Below are 25641 nucleotides of genomic sequence, written 5' to 3'. Positions count from 1 at the left end.
CCAAGTTTAATAATAAAATTCATAACACAAACGTTAAAAGTATTTAAGGTTTCTCTTCATGTACGCGCTTCTGCGCAATGTATGATGGGGTATGCAAATTAATATGGGCTGTCGTTCTCACAGCCGACTTTATTGCATCTCTCCTGGATCTGCTTTCGTGTGACGTATACATTTGGTTCCGTCGCGAAGGATGCCGGGTAACCAGCTATCGCGCATGTTCAGACCTCGGGAGGTAGTTTGCAGAAAGGGGGGAATGGGGAGACGTAATAGGTTTGTTTATTCAAGCAAAAATCGTAACCGCCCCAACCTCCTCTTCTACTTGAAAGCTATTTTTAAAAGCCTGTGCGGTCATGTAACAGCAGATTCATGTATTTATGTGAACTCCGTTAACTTGCAAGTATGTATTTTATGCACGAATGAAAAATAGTATTTGGGAGAGAACTCTTTGGTCTGTAAAATATTTAGTTCAGAGTTATCTCATAAAAATTGCGCCATTAAAATTAAAACCTCGGCGAAGCCATTAAAACGAGTCAAGGGCTAGGTTTGTTTCTTACACTGCTTCTGTTTAACAATTTCCTGCTGAAAGATGATTAAACAGCAGCCCCATAACATTTGCAAATTAGTAATTGGCAACAGGATTTCTTTACATTCGATTTCCCCCAGAAAAGGTAAATCCGGATTCATCGGTGGGAAAATACAGACTACCAATTGATGTGTGGATTCTCCAAAAGAAAAAAAAACTTGCATACATGAGGAGGTGGCACTGATTCCCCCAACAAACATCCATCTGGAAGCACCCTGAAAGCACACACACATCGTTCATGCGTTCATTAATATCCTACAAAACCCCCCAGAAAACACAAGACTTCTATTATGTATTTAACACTCTGAATGCTTTTTAAACTGTGGAGAAATTGTTCTAACTTTCACTGTGATTGGGAGAGCAGTATCCAGAAGGCAGTGCTTCCTGCACCCAGATTAATTCATTTATAATAGAGATTTTGTAACTGTGCACCTGCACCTAAACTACAAAAGAAATCAGACATTTGTGTTTACATCTTGGGAGTGTTTTTTGGCTGAAGAACAGACTAACAATGCTTTAATAAATGCATGCATTAGGCTCACTTTTTGTGACGATAAAAAAATGATACAATTCAGCTAAATAGAATTTAGAGCTGATTTAAGCCTTGGTTGTAGAAAATTGTCGGTAAAATGTAGCTGTGACTGACGTTTGCTGGATTGTGCCCATGAAATCTGAAGTGTCTACTGGCAAATTCTTAAGACCAAACCAATAAAATAAAATCTGTTGTTTCAAGATTTATAATTTTTCAACAGTACAATAATAAAATATAATATATAATCTGAAAGTTGATCAACTAAGATCTGTTTTTGAAATGTATTGTGGTTTAGGAATGTGGTGGATGTGATTTCCAAACAGCCGTTTGGGATGGCTAATATAATAAAGCTTAGGATCCAACAGATTTTCCCTTTGTTTTTACACTGCATTTGATGTGCTGGAGCAGGACTGAAAATCATGCAAATTGAGGAGGATCATTTAGAACTTAACTTTTCCTTTTCAGTTTGTGTGTGCATTGTGGAATTATTTATAGAGCAAGAGATTCTCTGTCTTCATAAATAAGACATTGCGTAAATACAGGTTGGCCCATCTGACATCTTGAAGGCAGAGGAAGAGCACATGCCATGATTCTGCTATATGAAATTCCTTGTTGGTCCCTCCTGTTGAAGTGCTGCAGTTTAACCCGATTACAAAGAATCCAGTGTTAATGCAAGAACGAACAGCTCTTCTCTTGACACACGTTTCCCATACCAACTATTGAAATGGCAGAGAGCAGAAATAGCAGTGATTGGTTTCTATATGTGTGTATATTTTCCTCCTTTATAGACTGAAATTGTGAAATTTTCAGGGACAACTTTGAAGCTAGAGTTTCTGGGAGGGTGTGTTTGTGAGATGTATTCTGAATGTAGGCATAACCCTTACGTTTTATCACTCAAAGGTATCCCACATTTAGAGGCATTCCCCCCAGCAAGGGTGGAGGATGTTTCAATGCTATGGCAAGCAAGACAACATTTTTGCCTTCAACCCAGGAGAGGTTCCTGAACAGAGTGGAAAATTCCAGCTTTTCAGTGCACTCAACCTCAAGCAGAAGCAGTGAAGGACATTATGCACAGAAAAACAGATTACCTAATGTATATGGAATAAATTACTTGAAGATTTTGACCTAAATGAAGGAACTGTTAAAACCAAAGCTGCCCTACAAGAGGTAAGCAAGGGTTTAATTAGGTACAGAATTATTGCCTTTACTATCCATACTGAGAAGCAGAAGGAACATGCAACGTGAGGCCTGGTGGACAAACAAATTAAAGTCCATAGTATGCTCTCTGCCTCATGCCTGTCCCCACAACACTAATATGCCATCACCTGAATGAAAGATGAGCTCAACAAAGTGTATGCCTCTAGTCCTGAATTCGCTGTTGCTTGCTTTGTGCAGCAATACTGGGAATCTGGGGAGAAGCCTCTGGTGATCCTTTGCCCTATTGTTCTTGCATTGAAAGCTACTTGCACAAATGAAACTGACTTCCCGCCTGTGATCGTTGGTGGCTCCATGTCAGTGGGGCTGAAGCACCTGAGACAACATGAAAGTTTGGACAAAAACCTGGAGCAGATTCCTCTGCCCCACTGACATGGAGCCACCATCTGCCACTGCTTCCCACGTTATCTGGCACAGTCCCCTACGTTCCCTCCACGCTAGTTGCTGCCCTGGGCTCCTACTGGGAGGAAGGGTGGGATATAAATCTAATAAATAATAAAATAATAGCAGACATGACATAGCTGCTGTGGGTGGGGCCATATGAAGCTCAGCATACACATAACCTTTCTGACATAAGCCATTTTATGAGCTGATTTTTTAATTTTTTTAAATTGATATTTTAATTCGTGATAAAATGCTTTTCTGCCTAGATCTTTTAAATTAAAGAGGAATAGCACTATATAAAACCTTAATGTCATAAGCTTTGTAGTATGGAGTTATAGCACTATAATGCTATCATAAAATTATGTGAATTTTTACATGAATTGTTAAGACAACCCCTTTCTAGTCACTGCTGTTTTAGCAAGGTAGTTAGTGGCAGTGATTGCAAATGCTTTTTAAAAATAAGTCAAGAAGAAGAAGAAAATAAATTAGCATTATAGCATTATGGTATTATAGTGCTATACCTCTTTTTCATTTATATCTGTATAACCAGAAAAATGTGGGCAGGACCTGAAATACAAAAATATTATGTCAGACCCTCTTACAAACATTGGTCCTTTTCTTCTTTCTATTCCTCTCCTGTGTTCCTGTCCCTCTCCTTCCTTGGCCATTCCTTCTCCCTCCCAGTGCAGGCTTACTTAGGGCTGGCCCTACCATTAGGCAAAGTGAGGCAGTTGCATCAGGCAACAGATGCTGGAGCTGGCAGCAGTCACCAAACATTCCCGACGCCCGCACTCCGAATTCCCTAAGCTAGCCTGCTAACCTCGGGTATAGTGGGGGATGTCCCATTGTCAGTGCTGAAGTAAGATTCAACTTTCAATCGAATCGGATTCTATATATCTAATTTGTGGGTGGGGTGCCATCTTATCCTTTGCCACAGGCAGCAAAATGTCTTGGACTTACTCTGCTTCATTTTTCTGTTAGTGTTTTTAATATTTTTTAAAAGATTGAAAAGTTAAACTTGTTAACCAATAAATAAAATTACGTCCTTTTTATTTCAGTACTGTATGAAACAATTTTTCTTACTTGAGAAGGATGACTCTAGTGTTAGCCTGGTATATTACCGCCCTGGGCTCCTGCTGGGAGGAAGGGTGGGGTATAAATCAAATAATAAATAAATATTGTCAGGCAATTATGCCCCATTTAATAATTTATTTTCTTTTACCTTTTAAATATCAGTATAACTTGAATCCTGAGTTCTGTACAAAATATTGAGGCAGAAGCATTTTCTCCATCTGTGTGATAGTATCTCCCTACTTGTTCAAGGCAATGGTAAGTTGCTCAAATATAAGCAGTCAAAATGTTCAAAATTTATTTTGTGGCGTTTCCACTTTCTACCAACTATGCTAACTTGCATCCAAGTTTATTTTCTGTTTGCTGTGTGTTTTTATGACAACCTGACAGATGCTTCAGTCCTGAACATATATAACAGCTAGTATCATAGTTACACCAGCACTTGTAATTTTATGCTGACAAACTGGATGCAATGCCCAATGCTAAGTCCATGGATACAAACACACTCACTGTTCTGCCGGTTCCAGTGCGTCTCTGCCTCTCTTTTCTGAAAACGGGCACACGACACTAGTCAAACCCCACCCCTTTTTACTGTAAAACCTGGTGGCATCAGCTTGAGTGTGGTTTTGTTTAAATTCACTTCAAAGAGATTTTGCAACCAATTGGTACATCAACTCCTTCCCCCTCCAATGGAAACACTGCTGGTGGCGACTAGTGTGCTCACAGCCCATATTGGCTTGCCTGTAAATGAAATAAATGTATAGTAGTGATTTCATTTCTTAAAACTGGTCTGGCCAACATTGTTATTGGATTCCAACTCCCATCAGCCCCACCCAGCATAGCAAATGGTCAGGGATGATGGGAGTTGTACTCCAGGAACACCTGGAGGGGTACCACATTGGCTACCCCTGGCTCAAAATAACAATGTTCATCCCTCTGCCTCTTTCCATCAGCAATCTGGGGATAGTAATTTAGAGGGTTTCTATAAGGATTGATAAACATTCCAAAATGTGTTTCAAAAGTTCAGACTTCATGTTAAATATTTTTAAGCCACATCTGCTTCACGATGGCTAGATTTACCTTGTAAATATAATCATCAAAGGGGCACAATGCGTTTATCTATCCAACAATAGTGTCTCTCAGAGTAAACCCACTGAAATTAATGGACAGCACTAACTTGGGTTTATTAACTTCAGTGGGCCTACTCTGAGTAACACTTAGTTGGCCACAACTCAGTATCTTTTGTGAAGAGAATTCACCCTGCAGAATAGTCTTCCAAGTGAGACCATGTGACATCCCCAGCACTGTGTATTCTTTTTAAACATGGCTGTATGGGAATGCCTTCAGCGAACTGTTTTTAGCTTGATATGTGTTTAATGCTATCCCCTCATGTTGTTTTCTTATACTGATTACTTGATATGCTGGTTTTACATATTCATTTTATAAGGATATTTTTAGATACTGCTTGTGCACTGTTGATATGCATATTAAGATGTTTACACTGAATCTACCAGGTGGGAAAAAAGCAGGATATATACTTTTTTTAAAAAAATAAGGAAATCAATAATGGGACCAGTTCTTCATCGATTAACAGTTGCCTCAAAGCACTCTTCCTTTTCCATGGAATGCAAGGCAGTGTACAAGCCTCCCGGATAGTCCCCCGAGTTCCATTCAGAAATGCTTAGTTCACTGCAGATGCTGCATCTTGTGCTTTTAGAACAGGATTGGCTAACCTATTTTGGTCCAAAATTATCCTTGATCCAACCCCCTTATTCCTGCATTCCTGCATGGTGGGCTTGACCAAAAGTGGGTACCATTTTACACTCTCATGCATGTGCGCACACACACAATGAATGAACAGGTCTCCTCAGCTGATTCATGCAGATCAGCTGAGGGGGAATTATTACCCTTTTCCCGCTCATCAAATGACCAATTTGGCAACTAGATGAGATAGGGCGTGTTCAGGGTGGTGTGGCTGTAGGCTTGCCAACTAGACAATTTTCATCCCCATCAGGCTACTGGACTGCACCACAGCTCTGTGTTTACCTTCTTCGTTGTTTTTGTTTGCCAACCTGTGCCTGCCCTTACTAGGGCTAAGTAAACCAACAACAACCCCGTAAAGTAGGTAGACTGCCACCACCCCTTAATCTGTCACCCACTGTGAGCCAAGGGGAAACCCAAAGTGCCAGAAATAGACCTGCCAAGGATTCCAACAGACAAGAGCCAAACTACACTCCTTGTCTCGGAGCCTTAGGCAAAATATCCAAATATATGGTAGTCCGTGGTCAAATGGCCAAGGTGCTGGATTCAGAGCCAAATCCCCTCCTGCAATGAACACACACTAGTAAATAAGAAGTAGCTTTATTAAATAAATAAGTGCACAATTACAGCAGCAAAATGGTTCCTTAAAACCCACACCCCTGAGGGCTAGGTAAAATACAGAGAGTTACAGTCACAAAACGAAACAACAAAACTGTCTAGCCTATACTTACAAAGAGGTAAACAGTGTCATGCCAGCTTGCCAGCCTTACCCTGGCCTGCAGTTAAAATGGCTAACTCCCAAAGCCTTATGGGGAATTCTTCCCCTTGACATCTTCCTTGTTAGCTTGCTAGCAAGCGGTTAAATCTTTGATGTTCTTTCCTCACTGTGACTTGGTAATTTTTATAACACAGCTGTACCAGCTTACAGTAATTTTGCACCTTCTTATCAGTGGAAGGGGCCTGGTTCCGCCAAGACCGTAAAACTCCTTGCTTTGTTATGGGAAACCAAGAGGAGGCGCCAGGTGCTGTGGGAACATCGTTTTTTCATCCCTTTGATGAAAATGTTAATTGGTTAATTGTCTCCGGCTGGGAGGGAATTTTTCTCCATAAGAGGAGGCTCAGAACTCTGGGTCTGTGTCCCACTTCGGAGCACCACCTTGCCTATGGTGATGTTCTGTTATGGCTCCATTTACATCTTGACTTGCAACTCCCTGAGGGGAAGAAGGCTATCCATTGAAAGATCCTATGCTCTTGTAAGTATAGCTAAGGCAGATAGCTTTGTTATTTTGATTTGTGCCAAGAAACTTTCCTTTACCTTTGTTACTAAACACCTTACACATTTGGGTGTATGGTTTTAGGATTCAATTTGCTGCTACAAATTATTTGTGTGTACCTTTTTGCTTCTTGTAACCTTTTTTATGCTTCTCTTATTTTCTTTTTAATAAACTTTAATTACTTTAAACCAACGTGTGTTTATTCCAGAGAAAGGGGTCAGTTCCTAAATTCAGTCCTTGCCATTTGACCATAACTACCGTGTAACAGAGAAACGTTTTTACCTAAGACTTCAGAGGGGGCCAGGAGGGTATCTAGTCTCTGGTCCTGAGAGGCTCAGGTGTTTAAGTGGGCTCTGGGGTTCCCTTTGCCCCAGAGTAGCTAACCAGTTGAAGGGTGGTGGCAGTACTACCTTGCAGGGTTGGTGTTGACGTGCACAACCTTGGCAAACCAGGATTTGCTGGGATCAACTCCTAGGACAGTGAGAGCAGATGGGGAAGAGCTCCCCGCTTTCACTACAAACAGCAAAATAGCTTCATGGTTCCACATCTTCATGGTTCCACATTCCATCCAGCAGATGGAAGATGGACCGCCCCGTAGGCAGCATCAGCAACCGTAGGGTACAGTAGGGAACAAAGACCTAAGGTCGGAATCCTATTCTTATGGGAAAATACCCAGCAAGAGCCAGGAATTAATTAACCAGTCAGGGGGCTCTCAGACAATGAAATCATTCTGGAGTTTTTGTGCTTAACGGTCAATTACTCCCCAACCTTCCCGGTTCAGGTGGCCTTGAATACCAGTTTCTACTGATAAGCAGGTGTTCTTGCTTGGGCCTAATTAACTAGCTTCAGCTGTGAAAACTACAAAGTCATGCCTCTCAGAGGCCCCATCTCAGACAAGATGTCTTTCCCCAGAATTCTTTGCCTCAAAGCCATTTTAGAATCAGGTGTTCTTGACAGTCACCACTGCCAAAATTGATGGAGTCTCAACAGGGCATAAAAAATTGCTAGGTGGGCTAGATCACCTCCAATTTAGAATATCCTCTGAGACTATGTATTATGGAGATCAAATGGACTGAACTCTCTCTGAGCCCCTAAATGAGAGCTAATTCATAATATTACACATAATTCCTAAATGGAAGACTCTTGCATATAGGAATTAATGTGAAACCCATATGTGGGACATATGTGGAAGGCGATATAACAACAACAACAAAGTGTGATGATTTTATGAACAGGTCTTACCAGGTGTGCACATGGGGCATACTGTACACACAAGGAATAAGTATGTGATGATCTTATGAGCTACAATCTATATTCAGGTTTTGCATTAATTCCTACACACAGTTACAATTTAAATGTAGGAATTGTGTTGCAATTATACAGCGGCATCTATATGTCTATGTGAAGGGACTCAGAGCCCTGTGGATGTGCTTTTAAATTGCTAGATGCTATTTTATTGGTGTCATGTTTATGTACTTACAAAACACTCCAGTTGCCTCCCAATTTATAACAACAGCAGAGGTTATATTAAAGTTAGTTGCAGTTCTTCTTTTTTGCTGTTACTTTCCCTGTTCCCCCCTCCTCCTTTGTGTGTGTGTGTGTGTGAGTGAGTGAGTGAGAGAGAGAGAACACTACTGTTGAACAATGGTTCATTCAGCTCTCTTTTCACTGCACACGCGCATACCAGGAGAATTCACAAGATTCTAAGCGTTATTAGATGAGGAGTTTTCATACCAGTATTTGCTACTCTGTTCTCAGCTTTAGTTATCCAGGTAAGGAACTAGGTAAGTTATTGGGTATCTTGAAGAAGGGAAAGCAAAGGAGAGAAAGATTTTCAGTTGTAGCTGAGGATTACTGTAAATAAAACCCTTTTGCTGACAAAGAACGGGAAACTTTCTGGCTGAAGCAATCGGGATGCTTCATTCTTAACTGGATCTTTCCCCACAATCGTGACAATAGAATAAGTTGTAAAATCAGTCGCTAGGCCTCCAGTTAGCCTGGAAGCAGACAGATTAGTCAACATCTTGCATTTGTGGGGAGGGGGGTGTCTTTATTCTTTGAGGCTTCCGACATTTGAGGAAGAGCTTGGGAGGCTTAGAGGTACTGTTGTGTCCAGCCAGCTGCACTGCAGACAGACAAACTGACCATAGTAAACATGGGATTCACTACCACCAAGAATACAGGACATCAAACTTAGCACAAATCCCAGGGGATCGGGGGAACATTAGCCTGTTTCTATACTCAGAACCCAGTTGAATCCTTAAATTATTAGAAAGTTCCAGTTGCAGAAATGGCAGGAGGCAGGTATATCCTCTGGACCACAAACAGACAAGGGTGCTGGAAGCAAGGCTTGTAGTATTTGTGAGTATCTAGATCAGGCTTCCCCAACCTGGTGTCCTCCAGATGTTTTGGACTACAACTCTCATCAGCTGTGCTGCCTGGAGCTGATGGGAGTTGTAGTTAAAAACATCTGGAGAACACTAGGTTGGGGAAAGCTGATCTAGTTTGGCAAACCAACGTAAGATTGCTTACTTGCTGTGTGTGGCAAAGAGCACAAAATACCAACAGCTCCTCCCCATGGGGAGGCATGAGGGGGAAACTATGTAAACCTCTTTGGAGGAAGAGTAGGGTACAAATAAATATTGCAGCCTGGTTGGTATGGGTTGTTCCTGCCTGTTGGTGCAGAAAGAAGTAACAGAAGATCAAGAAGAGATGGTTGAGGAGGAAGGGTTGGGTCAGGGATGGTGAACCTCAGCCCCAGCTAGCATAGGCAATGGTCAGGGATGACAGAAGTTAAGAGTCCAAGAAAAACTGAATCTCATTATCTCCCTTTGACAGAGATGACTGGAACCAGCCCAGGTTCTGGGACTGTTTATAAAGAATGTTGTCCTTAAAACAGTAGCAACCACCTTTGTAAACCCCCTCCCTCCTTGTTGTAAGTAGACACTTTAAGAGCAGGACCCTCTCTCTCTCTATCACTTGTATGTAATACTATGTTTATTTTATGTGCAGGATGTATTTTTTATTATCAATTTACTGGGGAGGGGAAGTAATGAGAAATGCTTTTACACTTCCACTTAACAAGACTATACCTCACCAAATCAACTTTTGATAAAAGTTGCATTATCAATTAGTTGGGTTCAATGGATGGCATGTGGTTTTAACTAAATAAAGTGTGTGGGAGTGCATGCCTGTGTGTGTGTAAAGATTCTCACATTAGGGTTGCACTTCACTGGAAGGAACAGGTCCACAGCTTGGGGGTGCTCCTGGATTCCACACTGTCACGGAGGCTCAGGTGGCCTCTGTGGAGTGCCTTTTTCCAGCTCTGGCGGGTTTGCCAGCTCTGGCCCCTTTTGCACAGAAATGACTTGGCCGTTGTACTCCACAGTCTGGTAACTTCCAGATTGAATTATTGCAGTGGGCTCTGTGTGGGTCTACGCTTGAAGATCAGTTGGAAATGTCAGCTGGTCCAAAATGCAGCATCCAGATTACTGGCTGGGGTTCCATTCAGATCCCATATCATCCTTTTAAAACAACTGCATTGCTATCCAGCCCAGTTCAAGATGCTCATATTAGTGTTTAAAATGACTTAGTCCCCAAATATATGAAAGACCACCTCCTTCCATGCAGACACTCTTGGGTGTTAAGCTCAGCAGAGGGGGCCCTTTTGGTAATTCTGCCACCCTCAGAAGCCTGGGAGAGGCACTATCTGTGGCAGCCCCTAAGAATTCTCATAGTTTTTGGCAAATGCTGAAGATCCACTGCTTTACCCTGGCTTTTGACACCTGAGGTATATATTTTCAAGATGATAAAATAGTAGTGTTAGAAGGGACATATAAGGCCATCAAGTTCAACCCCCTGCTCAATGCAGGAATCCAATTTAAAGCATACCCTACAGGTGGCGGTCCAGCTACCTTTTGAATGCATCCAGTATTGGAGAGCCCACCACCTCCCTAGGTAATTGGTTCCATTGTCATACTGCTCTAACAGTTAGGAGGTTTTTCAACTTGAGCTCATTAGTCCGTGTCCTGTATTCTGGGATGATCGAGAAGAGATCCTGGCCCTTCTCTGTGTGGCAACATCTCAAGTACTTGAAGGGTGATATCATGTCTCCCCTCAGTCTTCTCTTCTCAAGGCTATTTTTTGTGATGTTCGTAATTGTGAGTAGTTTTAAATTGTTTTAATGTGTATTTTACATTGTTGTAACCCAGCCTGGGACCTCAGGGTGAAGGGCAGGTAAATGATGATACTGATTATGATGTAGTGTGCTGGGGGCAGTAGGGAGGAGTGAGCTCTCAACCTTGGTAATAGAGGAAAGCTTACAGACACAGGAAATAACCATCAGTGACGAGTAGAACAGGCAAAGTAAAAGGAACATGCACATAGTAGGTCTTACAAGAAGAGGACTGAAGGGAAAGGAAGGAGATTAATCTCTTGGCTCTAAATAGTTACTATATTTTGTTGCATGATGTCAAATACCCAGCACTGTGCCCATCAGTGGAGATGGGGTGGATGAAGGAGGGGGCTCTATACAGTAAAAAAAAAAATTGCACTGCTCTACAAAAGACTCCGAGTTTTCTTTCTGACTTTTGCGCCCAGTTTATATATGTTTCAAATCTTCAGAGATCCCTTCCTTCCTTTTAATGTTATCTAAACTAAACTATGTTGATCTGCGATTGTGGAGGAGGCTGCCTAAGGTATGTCAGGTTCCCTTTTAAGAGTTGGAGTCTTAATAACATTTTCTTTTTTTAAAAAAGAAATCATTTAAAACTACACAAAGAGAAGAAGATTGAATGGAAAGAAGGGAGCATCAATGTTAAGGCAACTATTAAAGCACAACATTTCTTAAAGTTGTATTCTCCAAATCAGATTTTAATCAGACTTCATTCCTAAGAACTGTGAATTGCTTCCAGTCCATGAGCAACATTGCAGATGTGGGAAGAGAAAGGTTTCAGATAGGGAGAGTGCCTGTTCTTTGATATACTAAAGTTTAGATTGCAAAGAAGGCAGTGTATTTTAAGATCACTTGCTGGAGATATAACCTCTCTTTATTCCTTTATAATGTTGACATCGAGGCCATCCATGCACACTTACTACAGAAATTCATTTGATTACTGTCACTAAGTACAGTGTAAGGAGCACATGCTGGGCATTCACCTTCCATTTTCTACCACATTTTATATTTTCCAACACAAATACTTGATCACCTTACTTACTCAATACTGGGCCATCTGCTTTTCTTTCATGACATAAAAGAAGACTGGACTTTCCACGTATTTATGGCAGCGTTATTGTTTAACTCATAGAACAGCTCCATTCTTTTTTCCATAAGTGAATCAAGCCTCTTTAGTCTCTTTTATCAGATCAGAACTGCATGTTATTTTATTTATTATTTGATTTATATCCCACCCTTCCTCCCAGTAGGAGCCTAGGGTGGCATGTTACGCTGCTGTGATCCCTGCATGTGCCCCTCCCAGCAAAGGCATGCAGTAAGCAGCAGAAATATCAGTATTGCCTAATGACTTGCTTTCTTTACCATTCATCTTTCCCACTTGGCCACTTCCCAAGATGTGGGCCTCTGTGAGCCTTCTCCTGGTGTCAGCCCTGCTCCCTGGAAAGTTCATTGCTGAATGCTGCCCACGAATCTGCCTCTGTGATAACATCAAGTATCAAGTCATGTGCTTGAACAAGAACCTCACCGAGGTGCCCGTCAATATCCCTCAGGTCAGTCTGTGGGAAGCAATGAGGTTTATGCAATGAGGGTGGCAAGTGTACTTCTGCAAAGCACCACTAGGTTCTATCCTCTCTTTCCTACCTGGCTGCAAGATCATACTGACTAAGCTTCCATTGCTCCTGCTCAAACTTTTGAAAAGATTACCTTGGAAAGTGGTGTATGCACCTTAATTACTAAGCCGAGGTTCGATGGCTAACTACCAGGGATGCAGCAGCAATGGATTTCCTCAATCTGCAGGGGGTTGGACTCAGTGCCCTTTGAGTTTCCTTGCAACTCTATGAATCTATGAAATGGCTCTGGATTCTTTAAAAATGTTAGTGAAGCCATCGAAGGTGTCTCTGAGCAACAGATCTGAATTAAAAAACCAACAGGTGCTGCCTCTGACAGATTTCTTTTATTACTAATATGCTTATTAGTTTGTCTGTTTCCCTATCATTAAGGATTTAATATATTCATTAGAAAAGACAATAATGCCGGGGAAAACAGAAGGTAGTAGAAAAAGAGGAAGGCCAAACAAGAGATGGATTGATTCCATAAAGGAAGCCACAGACCTGAACTTACAAGATCTGAACAGGGAGGTTTATAACAGATGCTATTGGAGGTTGCTGATTCACAGGGTCGCCGTAAGTCGTAATCGACTTGAAGGCACATAACAGAGTATTTGTTTTATTTTTTAATATTTAATCAGACGTTCTTTCATCAATAGCATAGCCTGAGCCTTCTAGTACCTGAAAGAACGGTCTTAGCAATGATGACCAACAGGTAAAAAATTGATATCCATTATCTACACTATGAAGACAGACAGTGAGAGGATCCATTGTAACATTAGTCCCTAAGATTTGACCTATTTATATCCAAAACCTGCTCCCAATACCCACATACCACATTACAACTCCACTATAAATTGATAAATTCAGCACCCCTGCACACTTCCATCACTTGGACAGAGATCTCATTGAACTTGGCTAGAATAATATACTACTTACACATACTTTTATACTGGTCTTCCTGCAAATTATAACAAACCAAAAAGCCCTAATATTGTTATGAGTGACAGACCAAGTACTTTCAGAAAGAACCAAATCTCTGTTCCAAGCTATTTTATAATAGTCAAAACCATATAACAGATTAGATATTTGAGAAAATATCTGCTTAATTAAAGCATATTGTTCTATAACCACCTTCTCGTGTAGTTATTTGATGGAGCCTGGAAGTGTTATCTGTTACTGTTTGCCCAAAATGTTGTATTTGAAGATGTTAATACCCACTGGATACCCAGATCTGAGATTCAACAATAATTTATGACAAGTAATGAAATTCCCATTTGATATCAAGTCCATGTATCTATATGTGTTGTGCTTTTCCCATCTTGAAAAATCTCTCAATTGCGTGTAGTCTTCCAGGGGTGCGGGGAGTCATAGACCCATTACTTTTGGGGGGACAGAATCCCATCCAGGTCTCTTTGTATGAGCCAATCAGCATGAAAAGAGTGTGTGTTGGCCACTGAAGAGTTTTTATCATTTTGTGCTGATTGGAGCTAATCATAGTGAAAGGAGGTGAGTCAGTCATGAGAAGACTCTTCTCAGCAGCCAACACACAGCCACACATGCTGATCGGCTCCTAGGAACATCTATTGTAGTAGAGTGTGGACTTGTGAGACAACAGGGAGTGCAAGGGAGATGAGGGAAAGTGAAAAAGGGGATGTGGCTATCATGAATGGACCCTGCACTTTTGAATTTGCCACTACACTACTACTCTCAATGGTTTTTTTCCTGGAATTAAAATTGAAATTTGTTGCTGCAGGTTCAAAAGGTGAGACTTATGGTAATATTATTACCTAACACAGTGGGGAACTACTAGGGACTCTTCAGCCAAAGGCAACCTCGTTCCAACGAAAAGTGAACAAGAAAACTAACTGGGGGGATAAAACTTATTTTATCTGTGTAATCTACAGGTCACCCAAAGACTTGACCTCCGGGGTAATAAAATAAAAGTTATCCCTGCGGGAGCTTTTTTCCCTATTCCTTACCTCACCCACATGAGATTACAGAGATGCAAGGTGGAAATTATTGAGGAAGGGGCTTTCAGAGGATTAGGACGGCTAATCTATCTCAACTTGGCTTCCAACAATATAGCTTTCATCTATCAAGAGTCCTTAGATGGCCTGTCGTCTCTCCGGCAGCTTATCCTAGAAAATAATCACATTGAAGAAATAAAGCCAGGTGCTTTTGGGCAACTTGGCTTCCTCAGCTTTCTTAACCTGGCCAGGAACTCCTTGGTTTACTTACCAGATATGGTCTTCCAGGGACTTCAGTTGATCAAGTGGATCAATTTGTCCCATAATTCGCTCCATGTGCTTGCCAACGAGGCCTTTGGTGGATTACCAACCCTTAAGAGACTAAGGATAGATTACAATGAACTTCAGTTCCTTCCCACCGAGGTACTGTCTAGATTGTCAGGCACAAACCGACTGGACCTAGGACACAATCCCATCACCTATATTGGTGAGGAGGCCCTAGAGATGGCTTCCCTGAAACAGCTCTTCTTGAACAACATGGCCCTTCAGGATGTCTCATACAGAGCTTTTGTAAAGAGTCCCATGCTTCACACTCTTGACCTGCATAACAACCAGCTGTCTGTACTGCAGCCACTGACAGAAATGGCTCACCTCCAAAAAATAAACTTAACAGGGAACCCTGTCCTTTGCACTTGTTATATGCGCCCCTTCAAAGAGTGGGCTGCAAAAGCAAGAATACACAGTGATGCGGTGTGTGCTGGTCCTGCTGCCTTCAGGGGAGAGCAGCTGGAATCCATGAGGACAACAGACATGAAGTGTGGAGGTCATGCCTCAGAAGAGGAGCTGCTCCCTTTCCTGCCCACGGTTACCAGGGAGCCAGAACAGAATGCTGTAAGGTGCCCAGAAGGATGCACTTGTTCGCCTGATTACCAGCATGGAAACTGTGGCAGCAGAAACTTCCAAAGTATCCCTAAAGGCTTTCCAAGCAACACCCAACTCCTGGACTTGCATAATAATGAGTTCCACTCCATACCAAAAGGCTCCTTCCTTGGTCTGAAAAACCTGACCTCACTCCATCTGCAGAACTGCAAGATTGCAGCTCTGAAGCCTGGCGCTTTCCAGGACCTGACAAAACTAGTCTACCTTTACCTGTCTAACAATGGCATATCTTCTTTAGATGCTGATGTTTTCAAAGGGGCCACCCAGCTTTCCTATCTCTACCTGGACCACAATGGATTCACCCAAATACCCAAGGGCACCTTCAGTCTCCTGCCCAACCTCTTTGCCCTCTATTTGCAACACAACTCCATCGGTCAGCTGACAGATAATGATCTAGCTGGGTTAGAGAAACTACAATGGCTGTACCTAACAGGGAACCGCATCACTCATGTGTCTGCCAAGGCTCTGGGTCAAGCCAAGCTTCTAGAGAAGCTGCATCTAGATGAGAATTTTTTGCAGGAAGTGCCCACCAAATCCCTCAGGGGGCTGCCCAATCTTCGTGAACTGAAGTTGTCCAAGAATCCCATAAAGTGCATTGGGGATGGTGCCTTCCTTCCAGTAGCAAGATCCCTGCAGCACCTGTATTTGGACAACATGGGAGTAGAACAGGTACATTGAGGTGGGAAGTTTGGAAATTAAGATTTGCCTTGTTGTCATCACTTTGCAGCGATACAAATGTCACTTTGCTTATTTTTATTAAACACCAATTCTCCAGAGTTATAAAAAGAACCTGGAGATTATACAAATGTGTTAGGAGGTCCTAGTCTATCCATAAGTCATATTATATTTATTTTTCATATGCTGTATACAGATAAGTCACTGATATCCAGTCTGTAGGCCACTTCAACCCAACCTAAGTAAGCTTAATTAAAGGTGATGTTCCAGTAAAGAATATAGGAAGTTGCTGTATCAAGTCAGACAATTAGTTGATCTAGCTCAGCAATACTAATTGCCAGAAGCTCTCAAGAGTTTCAGAAAGACAAAGTTCTTCCCCATCCCCAAGTGCCAAGCATTGAGTCCAGGTGCTTTGTCACTGAGCTAATGGCCTTTCCCCTGGACCTTGTAAACTGCTCTGTTAACTTTAACAGATATATGTTTTCTAGTAGGTTTGGCTTTTCTAAACACACTGCAGCATTGAGTGAAGAAGCTGACTCTCTCCACTATGCAGCTGTTACATCTCATCCTATCCCATGGCTCTTCCAGACATAGGGAAGGGCCATATCTCAGTAGAAGTATACATGTTTTGTATGCAAAAAGGTCCCAGTTCAATCCCTGGCATCTCCAAGTAGGGCTGGGAAAGATGCCTGCCTGAAAGAAAGCCTGGAGAGCAGCTAAATGAACCAGTGGTCTGACTCAGTATATGGTAGCTTGCTAACAGCTTGCATTCAGATTACCAGCACAATGTGTAAATATACTCCCAGTTACTGTTTTTCTTCTAATTAAAAGGCACCATCAACCTAGTGATTTTCAGAGGGAGATATTGCAGCCCAGTGGAGCTAAGAAACTGCAGCAGATGAGCAAAGCTAAACTTAGAGCTAATTCCTTCACTCCAGCACTCTTGTGCCTACAAGGCTAAATATATGGCCAGATCTGGCAGAGCAATTCAATTTCTCCCTTCCATGAGGTCTTGTTTTCATTACACAACATACTTAATTTGAATGATGTCTGGATAAGTAGAACAGCTTACAAAGGGTTATGCTGATACTGGTGGGGCACACAGTGGGCCTATATCATCAGAATATACAGATGCTTATATAATTCACTGCTGATGTCCCTTAGCTTCTGACAGCCAAATTCTTCTATTTGCAGATTTCCTCTGGGGCCTTCACTGGCTTGGGCCCAAAGATAAAAAGTTTGCACCTTGAGAAAAACAAAATGCACAGCTTGCCGAATTTACGTGGCTTCACAGCTCTGGAGGTTATCAACCTGAGTGACATTCCTTTCTATTGTGACTGTCAACTTCTCCCACTATACAAGTGAGCCACAACTTCCACTAATGCACAAGAACTTGTACAATAGCAGTGGGTGGGATGTTTGTCCTTTTTTTTTATTTGCCAGGACTTCATACTCATCATATTAACGTGCAAGAACTAGCCCTCTCGCCAACCATCTCAGCAAAGTGATTATGGGCACTGCTCTATTTTTTTTCTCTGGAGTCCCATAATTGCACAGTAATTCAATACGTTCCTCTTTTTTACAGAGATCCAAGTAAGAGGGAAAACCCTCAAGAGCAGCAGATATGAAGCAAATCTTTTTCTGTACCAACTCACTTCAAATGCTATTACATCTGTTTTTAAGCCAACATATGTTAAGCTGATGTCAAATGCTGCAGTGTATTCTAGACCAGTGATTCCCAACTTGGGGGCCATGAAGAAATCCAGAGGGGCCGCAAACAGTAAAGAAATGAATTATTTTTTAAAAAAAGTCTTCACTCCCTGGACGCTGTCTGCTCCCCACTGTCACTGCAGATGACACCTCCCCCTTGCTCCAGACAAGAGGGGAGGACTTTTGCTGAAGCACCAGAGTGTCTTTCAGGTGCACTGAGGGCAGGCATCTACCTATAAAATACATGGCAGATGCCAAAGGAGGCTGAGGGTGGAGATACCAGGAAGAAGAGGGGATTACTATCACTGACTCCCATCTCCTCGCACTGCTGCTGACGATGCCCTTACTCAGAATGAGATGAGAGGGATTTTTTTGAAGCAAAAAGAAGCAAGGCTCCAAGGAAAGGCTTCTTTCCCTCTTACTTCCTGGCAGCCAGCCTGCCTCCCTGGGAGGAGGGGGTGTGTGTCACAAAATGTTTTGAGCTTATAAAGGGGGTCCTGCACTCATAAAGGTTGGGAACCACTGTTCTAGACCAAAACTCTTATTATTCAAGAGGGGATCTGCAACCCTACAGAATTTAGTACATCAAACTGATTTACCCGTGTTCCTTATTTGCCAAGCTTGACTTAGAAAACTGTTAACATTGGGTAAGTTCAAAGTCAGCGTACCTAGCACCTGTCGTACCTACTCATCTGTGCATTTCACAATAATTGAAGATCCTCTAGTGTCCAAAATATGAGCTCTCAGAAATGTGTAAGATGTACATGTTAGCTATGTGACTATGAATATATGAAGGCTCAATAATCAGGCTGATTAGATCACTTCACCTTTCTTTTGCAGGTGGCTTGACAAGCTGAATCTTAGAGTAGGAGCCACCTGTGACTCCCCAGCAGATGTACGAGGCCAGAAGGTGAAGCTTGTCACTACTTTCCAAAATTGCCCTAGCTGGAGTACCAAGAAAACCAAACAAACGAGCGCAACTAAAACCAAAGTCAAAACCAAGGCTGGAAGGAGCTTCAATAAGAGCCAGTAGCAGGCTAGAAATATACAAGGCCAGAAGAGTGTGAAACAGAGGGCAGCAAAGCTGTTGTTGGGAATGTGCTTCTGGTCTTCTCAGCTATTGGGGGGAGAAGGTCTTCAGAAGGGGCATATCTGCATATGCATTTTTATGGCCTGTAAATCCATACTACTACAATAGGTGCATTTTCAAAGGAATAAAGCAAATGTAATGTACCAAAAGACAATTTTAAGATGTTAGAAGAGGCAGGCAAATGGGGCTGTGTGCAAAAAAAGTTCAAAATTCTGCACCAGGCATAGTTGAAAATGGAAAGATGTTTCCATTAGGCAAATGTGCACATTTTAATTTTGTATATTCTGCTAGTCAAGTAGTGCAAAGTGCTGACTGTCTCTCGTCACCAAGATTGTCAGGCCTGTCCCACACATTTCAAGTCTATCTCTGTACCTAACAAGGGCCTTTAAGAAAAATTTAAAAGTTTTATATATATACACACACACAAACACAGCTTTGCCCGTTCGCCGATTTCTGTCACTCCAGCTCCCACCCCCCCATGCAACCTCTTCCTTTGCCATCAGCACCCCTGCCATCCCCCCAGTCCCCTCCCCATTGCCATCCCCCTGGCACCCCCTCCTCAACCCACCTGCCTCAGCTGTTGCGCCGACTGTCCACCCACCCAGGATGGTGCCACCGTGCAGCCTGTCTGCCTGCTCTCTCACCCCCCCAGGCACCCACACTCCCCAACCAAACCCACTTGCCTGTTATTATGCCGCTGCCCAGCCTCCCACTCACCCAGACCAAGGCTACCATTTAAGCCTGCCTGCTCAATTGTCTTTACCACTGCATGACATCATGACAGCTTACCTTTTTATTATATACACACACGCCAAAGATCCAAATTTTGTGTCCACTATCAAACTGTGTGCTGTTTCTGCATCTTTACTGAATTGTGAAAAACCCACAGCAGTATTTTGTTGATGTACAAACAGCAGTTTCTGTTAGAAGAGACAGCTAGAAAGTTGATTGTGTGCAGTGTATTGATAACATTAATGATCTTGTGGTGCTTTTTCTAGGTTTCAGAATATTTGGGTTAACCTGCAATTTGGCTAAATTTTTGCCTGTTTCTACTCAACTTATTCAGTTTGCCAAGTTTATGTATTGATGCACCAGTGAGCAAACAGTCTTTGTTTCTATATAGAGAGCACCATATGTTCTGCAATTCCGAGCTGTGGGATTTGTTGTAAATGATAGCATGACTTACATGAGCAACAACTGGGTAGCACAAGGAAGCATTTGGAAGCAACCAATACTTTTTCCAAAGTTAAACTATCTCTTGTCTCTGGTGTGTTAAGTATCTGGAAGTGGTAAAAGTTTTACAGAAGACAAACAATAGGACAATACAGGGGAAAGAGGTTATATGTTTAAAGAAGCCTGGGCAGTGAGAAGCAGAAAGCACCCTGCATGCTCAACTTGGAAGAGAAATGAGTAGGTTCCCTGATAGATGGTTCCAAATAGCTAAAAGGTTTCCAAACAAAAATAAAATGAGAGTTTCACAGCAGGAAGTGCAAGCAGCAATGGATACAAGTTATGAGCACAGCAGATTTACTGCCTGACCATGCTTATTCAAAAGCAAGCCCCTCTGGTTGGCAAAAGGACTTATTTCTAAGTGTGCATGCTAAGGAACAACTGTTGAAAGCCACACATCAGGAAGCACCTTTTCACTGGCAAGAATGATCAGACAATGGAAGAAGTTGCCCAGGGAAGTTGTGGAATTTCCTCCCCAGCATTTTTCAAAACAGCAGGACAATGCCAGAGCATAACTAAATGGCATGATTTAAATCCCAGGAAGCTGCCACTGCAGACAGCTCGCCAGTATTTCTTTCATACCACATCGTTGTCAAATTAGTTCACTAGAGAGCAGCTCAGAAGAAGAATTAAAAGGGTTCTTATTCATGTATTCTCAAACGGCAACTCCCTTCTCAAGATAGACCACTGCCCATCTTCTGCTTTCACTGTGTAAATTATAAGACTGCTTCAGAAATCATACTGGCAAGATAGCTACTCCAGAAAAGTGTAACTCATGTGGGCGTTGCTCCGCTTGTCAGAAAAGCTTCCAAGTGGCTTAGGCAGATTTTAAAATGCCGGGGAATCTCTTCACACTTCATCACCAAAAGAGGGGGCGGTTTTGCGTGAAACACCCCAAACAGTATATACAGCATGGATGGGGAACCTGTAGCCTTCCAGATGTTGCTGGACTCTAGCTCCCATCAGTCCTAGCCATGTGGGCCCACGGCCAGAGATGATGGGAACTACAGTCCAACAACATTGGGGAGAGTAAAAGATTTACCATTCCTAATCTTCAGAATTCATATTCTTAGAAGGAAGTACACTGCCAATGTAACAGATGATAGAGACATTAAATGCAACTTTAGCAAAACATAGTGTATACCAGAACTTAACCACACTAAAATCAAAACAAAAACAGTGCACGGCTTCAGTGCTATTTCCTACATGTAACTAAATGAGCACAGAATTCTTAGTGTGCAAGATATAAAGAAGTAAGCTCTATATTTGTCTCATTATAAATGTATATAATTTTATAAAGCTGAAAAATAAGCACTGCAATTGTAGCCATAGCACACACATTTACTTTTCATTCTTAATCTAAAATGTACACAATTTTTCCCTGTAAGGAGGAAGTTAGTAAAAGATGGGTAGAGTTTTTACAAAAACTGACAGCCAGATTGGGAATCTTGCTGGAGCAGTCTAAATATATATTGTGGGGAGAAGGAGATGAATAACTGCATGCACCTCTACATTTGGGAATCAAACGTCCAGTTTTGGACAGTTGAAGCTCCCGGCCCCATAGCTGCCTTTCAGACAAAGGTGGATTGAACACACTGCTTTCTGGGTCCATAAATGCCTACTGGCAGGAGAGTAACAAAGAGGCTTAATAAGCTACTTGTATTGCTTTAGGGGAGGTCAGAAGGTGGATCAGGATCTACAGATAGATCTCTGGGTGATTTGCAGAAGATTGACAAGAAATTCTTACTCCCAATTATCTAACAATGACAACAAAATGACTTCTTCCACATAAATTAGGGTACTGGAATCAAGAAAGCTAACCAGGAATGGCTTTTGTACTCAAGGAATATGAGTCTTAGTTCAGTTCTGGTCTTGAAAACAATTCCCAGGCTCAGAATTTGCTCAAGGGCACCCTGTTCTTTAATTCTAACTATATGTATTTTGAACCTGGCTCTGGTTGGTAGACCTCTTAAGTTCTAGTGAAAAGGAAAAACAGCTTAGGAGAAGCAACAAGCCTGTTGTCTGCCCACCTGCTTTAGGAAAATAACATGCAACAGGACATAATAGCACATTCCAATCCCTTTTGAGTCCAGCTATCATAGTTTACTTTGGAATAAAAGCAAGTAGCAAAGGAGAAGGAAGGAAGAAACACAGTTTGGGGGCAGTGGGGACAATGGGAATCCGGAGAGGTTGTGGTAGCTCTGGAGAGAATGGAAATCTTGAAGCATGAAAACCCCACTCAGACTTGCAAGGCATTAGGATACATTGCCCATATGTGTTCAAGTTTCTGTCAGCACGTAACAGGACTTAATAACTGAAGAAGAAACCTAAAAGTCATTCCATACATATGTTCCATACTGAAAAGATTACTGTGTCTGGAAACACTTCCTTTATTAAAAATGCATGTGATGTGGGAACAAAATGCAGACAACTCTTAAGTGGCTTGGGCTCCCTGTTAATGTGTGAAGTGTCTATAAAACACACTGGGAGTTATCCAACTCAGAGTAGGTCCACTGAAATGAATGGACCTAAGTTACTCATGTCTACTAATTTCAATGGGCCTACTCTAAGTATGACTAACATTGGATACTACCTCCTGAATTCTGTTCAAACTACCATATTCCAAGGTGAAAATTTTTCTACTTTTGGTAGCAGGATTATGACACTGGGAACCATTGCCACCTGAGAAGACAAAAGCCGAAGCCATCCCTCTGCAGACAGGCGTACTTTAAAATAAGCAACCAATCCACAACTTGCTTCTGTAGGAACCCTCCCCTTTGTACCCATCTTTCCTGCAGCAGATAAGATACTCTAATTTCTTCCAAATACAAGATTTTCTGTCTACTAAATTTTACTTATGGCTTGCGTTTGATTCAACCAAAGGGCATAAGGAACACATGCAGTTGCATTGTGCATATAGAAAAGTTTGCAATAAAATTTCTCCTTGTCAAGAGTTGATTTACTCTGTTCATAGTATAATTCCTACTCCAGCAAATGGTTTCACCACATTTTCTGCTGCATGCACTGTTTTCCTCCCAGAGGAAAGTGGGATGCTCCAAAGTGCCTTGAGCTCATGTGATCTCATGCATACTGTGCCCTCTGGGCCTTTGTGGCCAAAATGACAGGAAGTGACAATGCAGCACAGAGGAACATAAAGACAATTCAAGACGCAGAGGTGTGACCTGCAGCGTATTCCCAGTACTGTGTAATGGCTGTGGTTCCTAGCTCTTTGGTGCTTTTCTATTTTCTGGCTCAATTGATACAAGTCTAAAATGCCTGGTAGCAGCTCCTCGTCTCCTTACAGAGTCTTGGAAGTGCAGAAGTTCATCCTTAACTCTTGCAATGGTTTTCAAAGGAATAGTGGGCTTATGTTTCTACATAATTTGATTGAATCCGTTTTAAGAACTTTGTTTTTGAGGTGATCCATCATCTATAAAAAAACTACAGCTTTGTAACATATGGTCCAACCCCCCAAATGAGGTCAGTGATTCACTTGTTTCCTCAAGGACTTCTGCACAAGAGTAACTGAATCTTTTTGCTGCATGAAGATTCAGTCCACATCTTCATCCTTTAAGCAACTGATCAATACAGGGCTTGCTGGAGTTTCTGGCACCATGTCCTCATCTTTTAAGCAACTGGTCAGCACAGGACTCAGTGGGCCTTCCAATTCCATGTCCTCATCCTTTAAGGAGCTGATTGGCACTGGAGGCGGTGGGGCTTCAAGTTCCATTGCTGCATCATCAAGAATTTCTTCTTTCACCTCCACAGCAAGAACTGCTAGGAAACAGAGAGAGGGGCTACATTCACACCATAGGACACAATCCTCAGAGCTCACACGTACATAAGCTGGTGGTAAGGTATACAGAAGTAAAAAAAAAAAAGTAATAAATTGCATCCATATGTACCAGGGATGGTGGACCTGTGACTGGGTTTTCTACAACAACAGATTCTGCCTATTAGTGAATATTTCAGTGTGTTCGCAGCAGTGTTGCTTTCCAAACTGTTTGGATATAAAAAAAGCCCCAGAAGTCTCCAGAAGACAGTCTGGCAGATCTTTTAGAGCCAAGGCATTTAGGAATGATGTGAATGCTATCAGAATGATATTAATGCCAAATCCAGTACCAATTCTAATCATTTTAATGAAAACTAGTGCATTATTCCATATGAGAATTTGGAAGCACTTGGAATGTTTCTTACACTGTGATGTGCATGCTCATGTGCATGTAAGACTTTCACTACTCAGGAAGAAGTACTTAATCATAAAATATCTGCCAATCTATAGGTTGGTTACACACTAGATGCATACAAACACACAACCAGCCAACATAAACTGCAGAGTATCATTTACATATAGTGCATCAGCTGTGCAACTCTCTCTCACAAACAATTTGAACTGCAGGGGGTCTGGTCTCTGTGCTTTGTTAGGAACAACGGTGGACTGGTGCCATCCTACACTGCATCTGGACTGCTTTCAAGTTGATCCCGACTTATGGCAACCCTATGAATAGTAAGTTCATGGGAAGCGGTATTCAGAGTGGGTTTACCATTGCCTCCCTCTGAGGCTAGTCCTCCACAGCTGGCTAGGGCATGCTCAGCTTGTCCACAACTGCCAGCTGGGGAACAACTGGGCTCCTTGGGACTATGCAGCTTACCCACGGCTGCACAGGTGGCAGGGCACCTAACCCTGAGGCACTCACTGTGGAGGTGATCTTTAGCTGGCCCTTAACACCCAGGAGACACGAGCGGGGATTTGAACTCACAGACTCTGGACTCCCAGCCAGGCTCTCCTCCCCACTGTGCTATACCAGTTGTTCCTACGTTGCATAACTGCTCTTTAAAAACAGGTACAACACCACAGACAATGCAATGGGTTCAGGCACAACTGAAGAGAAGGTCCCTGGTCCTTCTGCCCTTGTCTGCCAGTATTGAAAGGCCCAGTCCTCCTGGCCTCAGTCTATAAAAACTGGAACTAAAAAAAAAAATCAAATCAAAATTATGGGAAAAACCCCCATTGCCACCAGCATGTACAGGCTGTGCAAATAAAACTTAAACTTGCAAATCAAGCATATTTGTTCACAGATGTGGTCCAATTAATTAGCAAGGTTTGTACAGGCACATATAAGAAAATAATGTGCACACAATCATACTGTTGAATCTTCAAGGGACGTATGTTTCACTTACATGATCCTTTTCAACTGCAGGACTTGTGATTTTGTGTGTGTTTGTGCAGGAACCCCTATTTCTGGCAAAGTCTGCTCCAGTCTCCCATATCTCTGGAACAAACACTGCATTGTTTTCCCAGGCCAAAGGGAACATGAGGCACTTCTTTTACTGACAGATTGAGCAAGAAAATAGCTAATTTACCCAATAACCATCTTTCCAATCTCTGGTCCTCTCAAAGAGGGAGAGTAAGAAGCAAGATTAAG

General features: G+C 42.1%; 2 protein-coding genes across 10 annotated transcripts in view; one reads left to right on the top strand and one right to left on the bottom strand.

Annotated features, from left to right (window-relative positions):
- The first annotated feature begins 165 nt into the window (after window positions 1-165).
- Window positions 166-23197, top strand: CHADL (chondroadherin like). Of its 5 annotated transcripts, none has more exons than XM_061639249.1 (7): window positions 166-232; window positions 2016-2282; window positions 3951-4043; window positions 12389-12544; window positions 14509-16179; window positions 17380-17546; window positions 18736-23197. In XM_061639249.1, the coding sequence occupies exons 3-7, from the start codon at window positions 4041-4043 to the stop codon at window positions 18926-18928; spliced, it is 2190 nt and encodes a 729-aa protein (XP_061495233.1). In that variant the 5' UTR covers window positions 166-232; window positions 2016-2282; window positions 3951-4040; the 3' UTR covers window positions 18929-23197. The 5 variants fall into 5 exon arrangements, with proteins under 5 accessions (XP_061495233.1, XP_061495232.1, XP_061495234.1 ...); XM_061639248.1 differs by lacking the exon at window positions 166-232 and adding an exon at window positions 242-397; XM_061639250.1 differs by lacking the exons at window positions 166-232; window positions 3951-4043 and adding an exon at window positions 242-397.
- L3MBTL2 (L3MBTL histone methyl-lysine binding protein 2) overlaps window positions 22586-25641 on the bottom strand; it is a 31130-nt gene continuing 28074 nt past the window's right edge. For 3 of the 5 annotated variants that reach the window (XM_061639247.1, XM_061639245.1, XM_061639243.1), the window contains one exon: window positions 22586-23992. In XM_061639247.1, the coding sequence (XP_061495231.1) occupies window positions 23766-23992 (227 nt within the window). In that variant the 3' untranslated portion in view covers window positions 22586-23765. The remainder of the gene's footprint in view (window positions 23993-25641) is intronic. The other 2 variants (XM_061639246.1, XM_061639244.1) reach the window with 1 other exon arrangement.

This window comes from Rhineura floridana, chromosome 8 (genome assembly GCF_030035675.1).
Source record: "Rhineura floridana isolate rRhiFlo1 chromosome 8, rRhiFlo1.hap2, whole genome shotgun sequence".
Lineage (NCBI taxonomy): Eukaryota > Metazoa > Chordata > Lepidosauria > Squamata > Rhineuridae > Rhineura > Rhineura floridana.
Note: the sequence above shows the minus strand (reverse complement) of the source record. Positions and strands in the feature narration are given on the sequence as shown.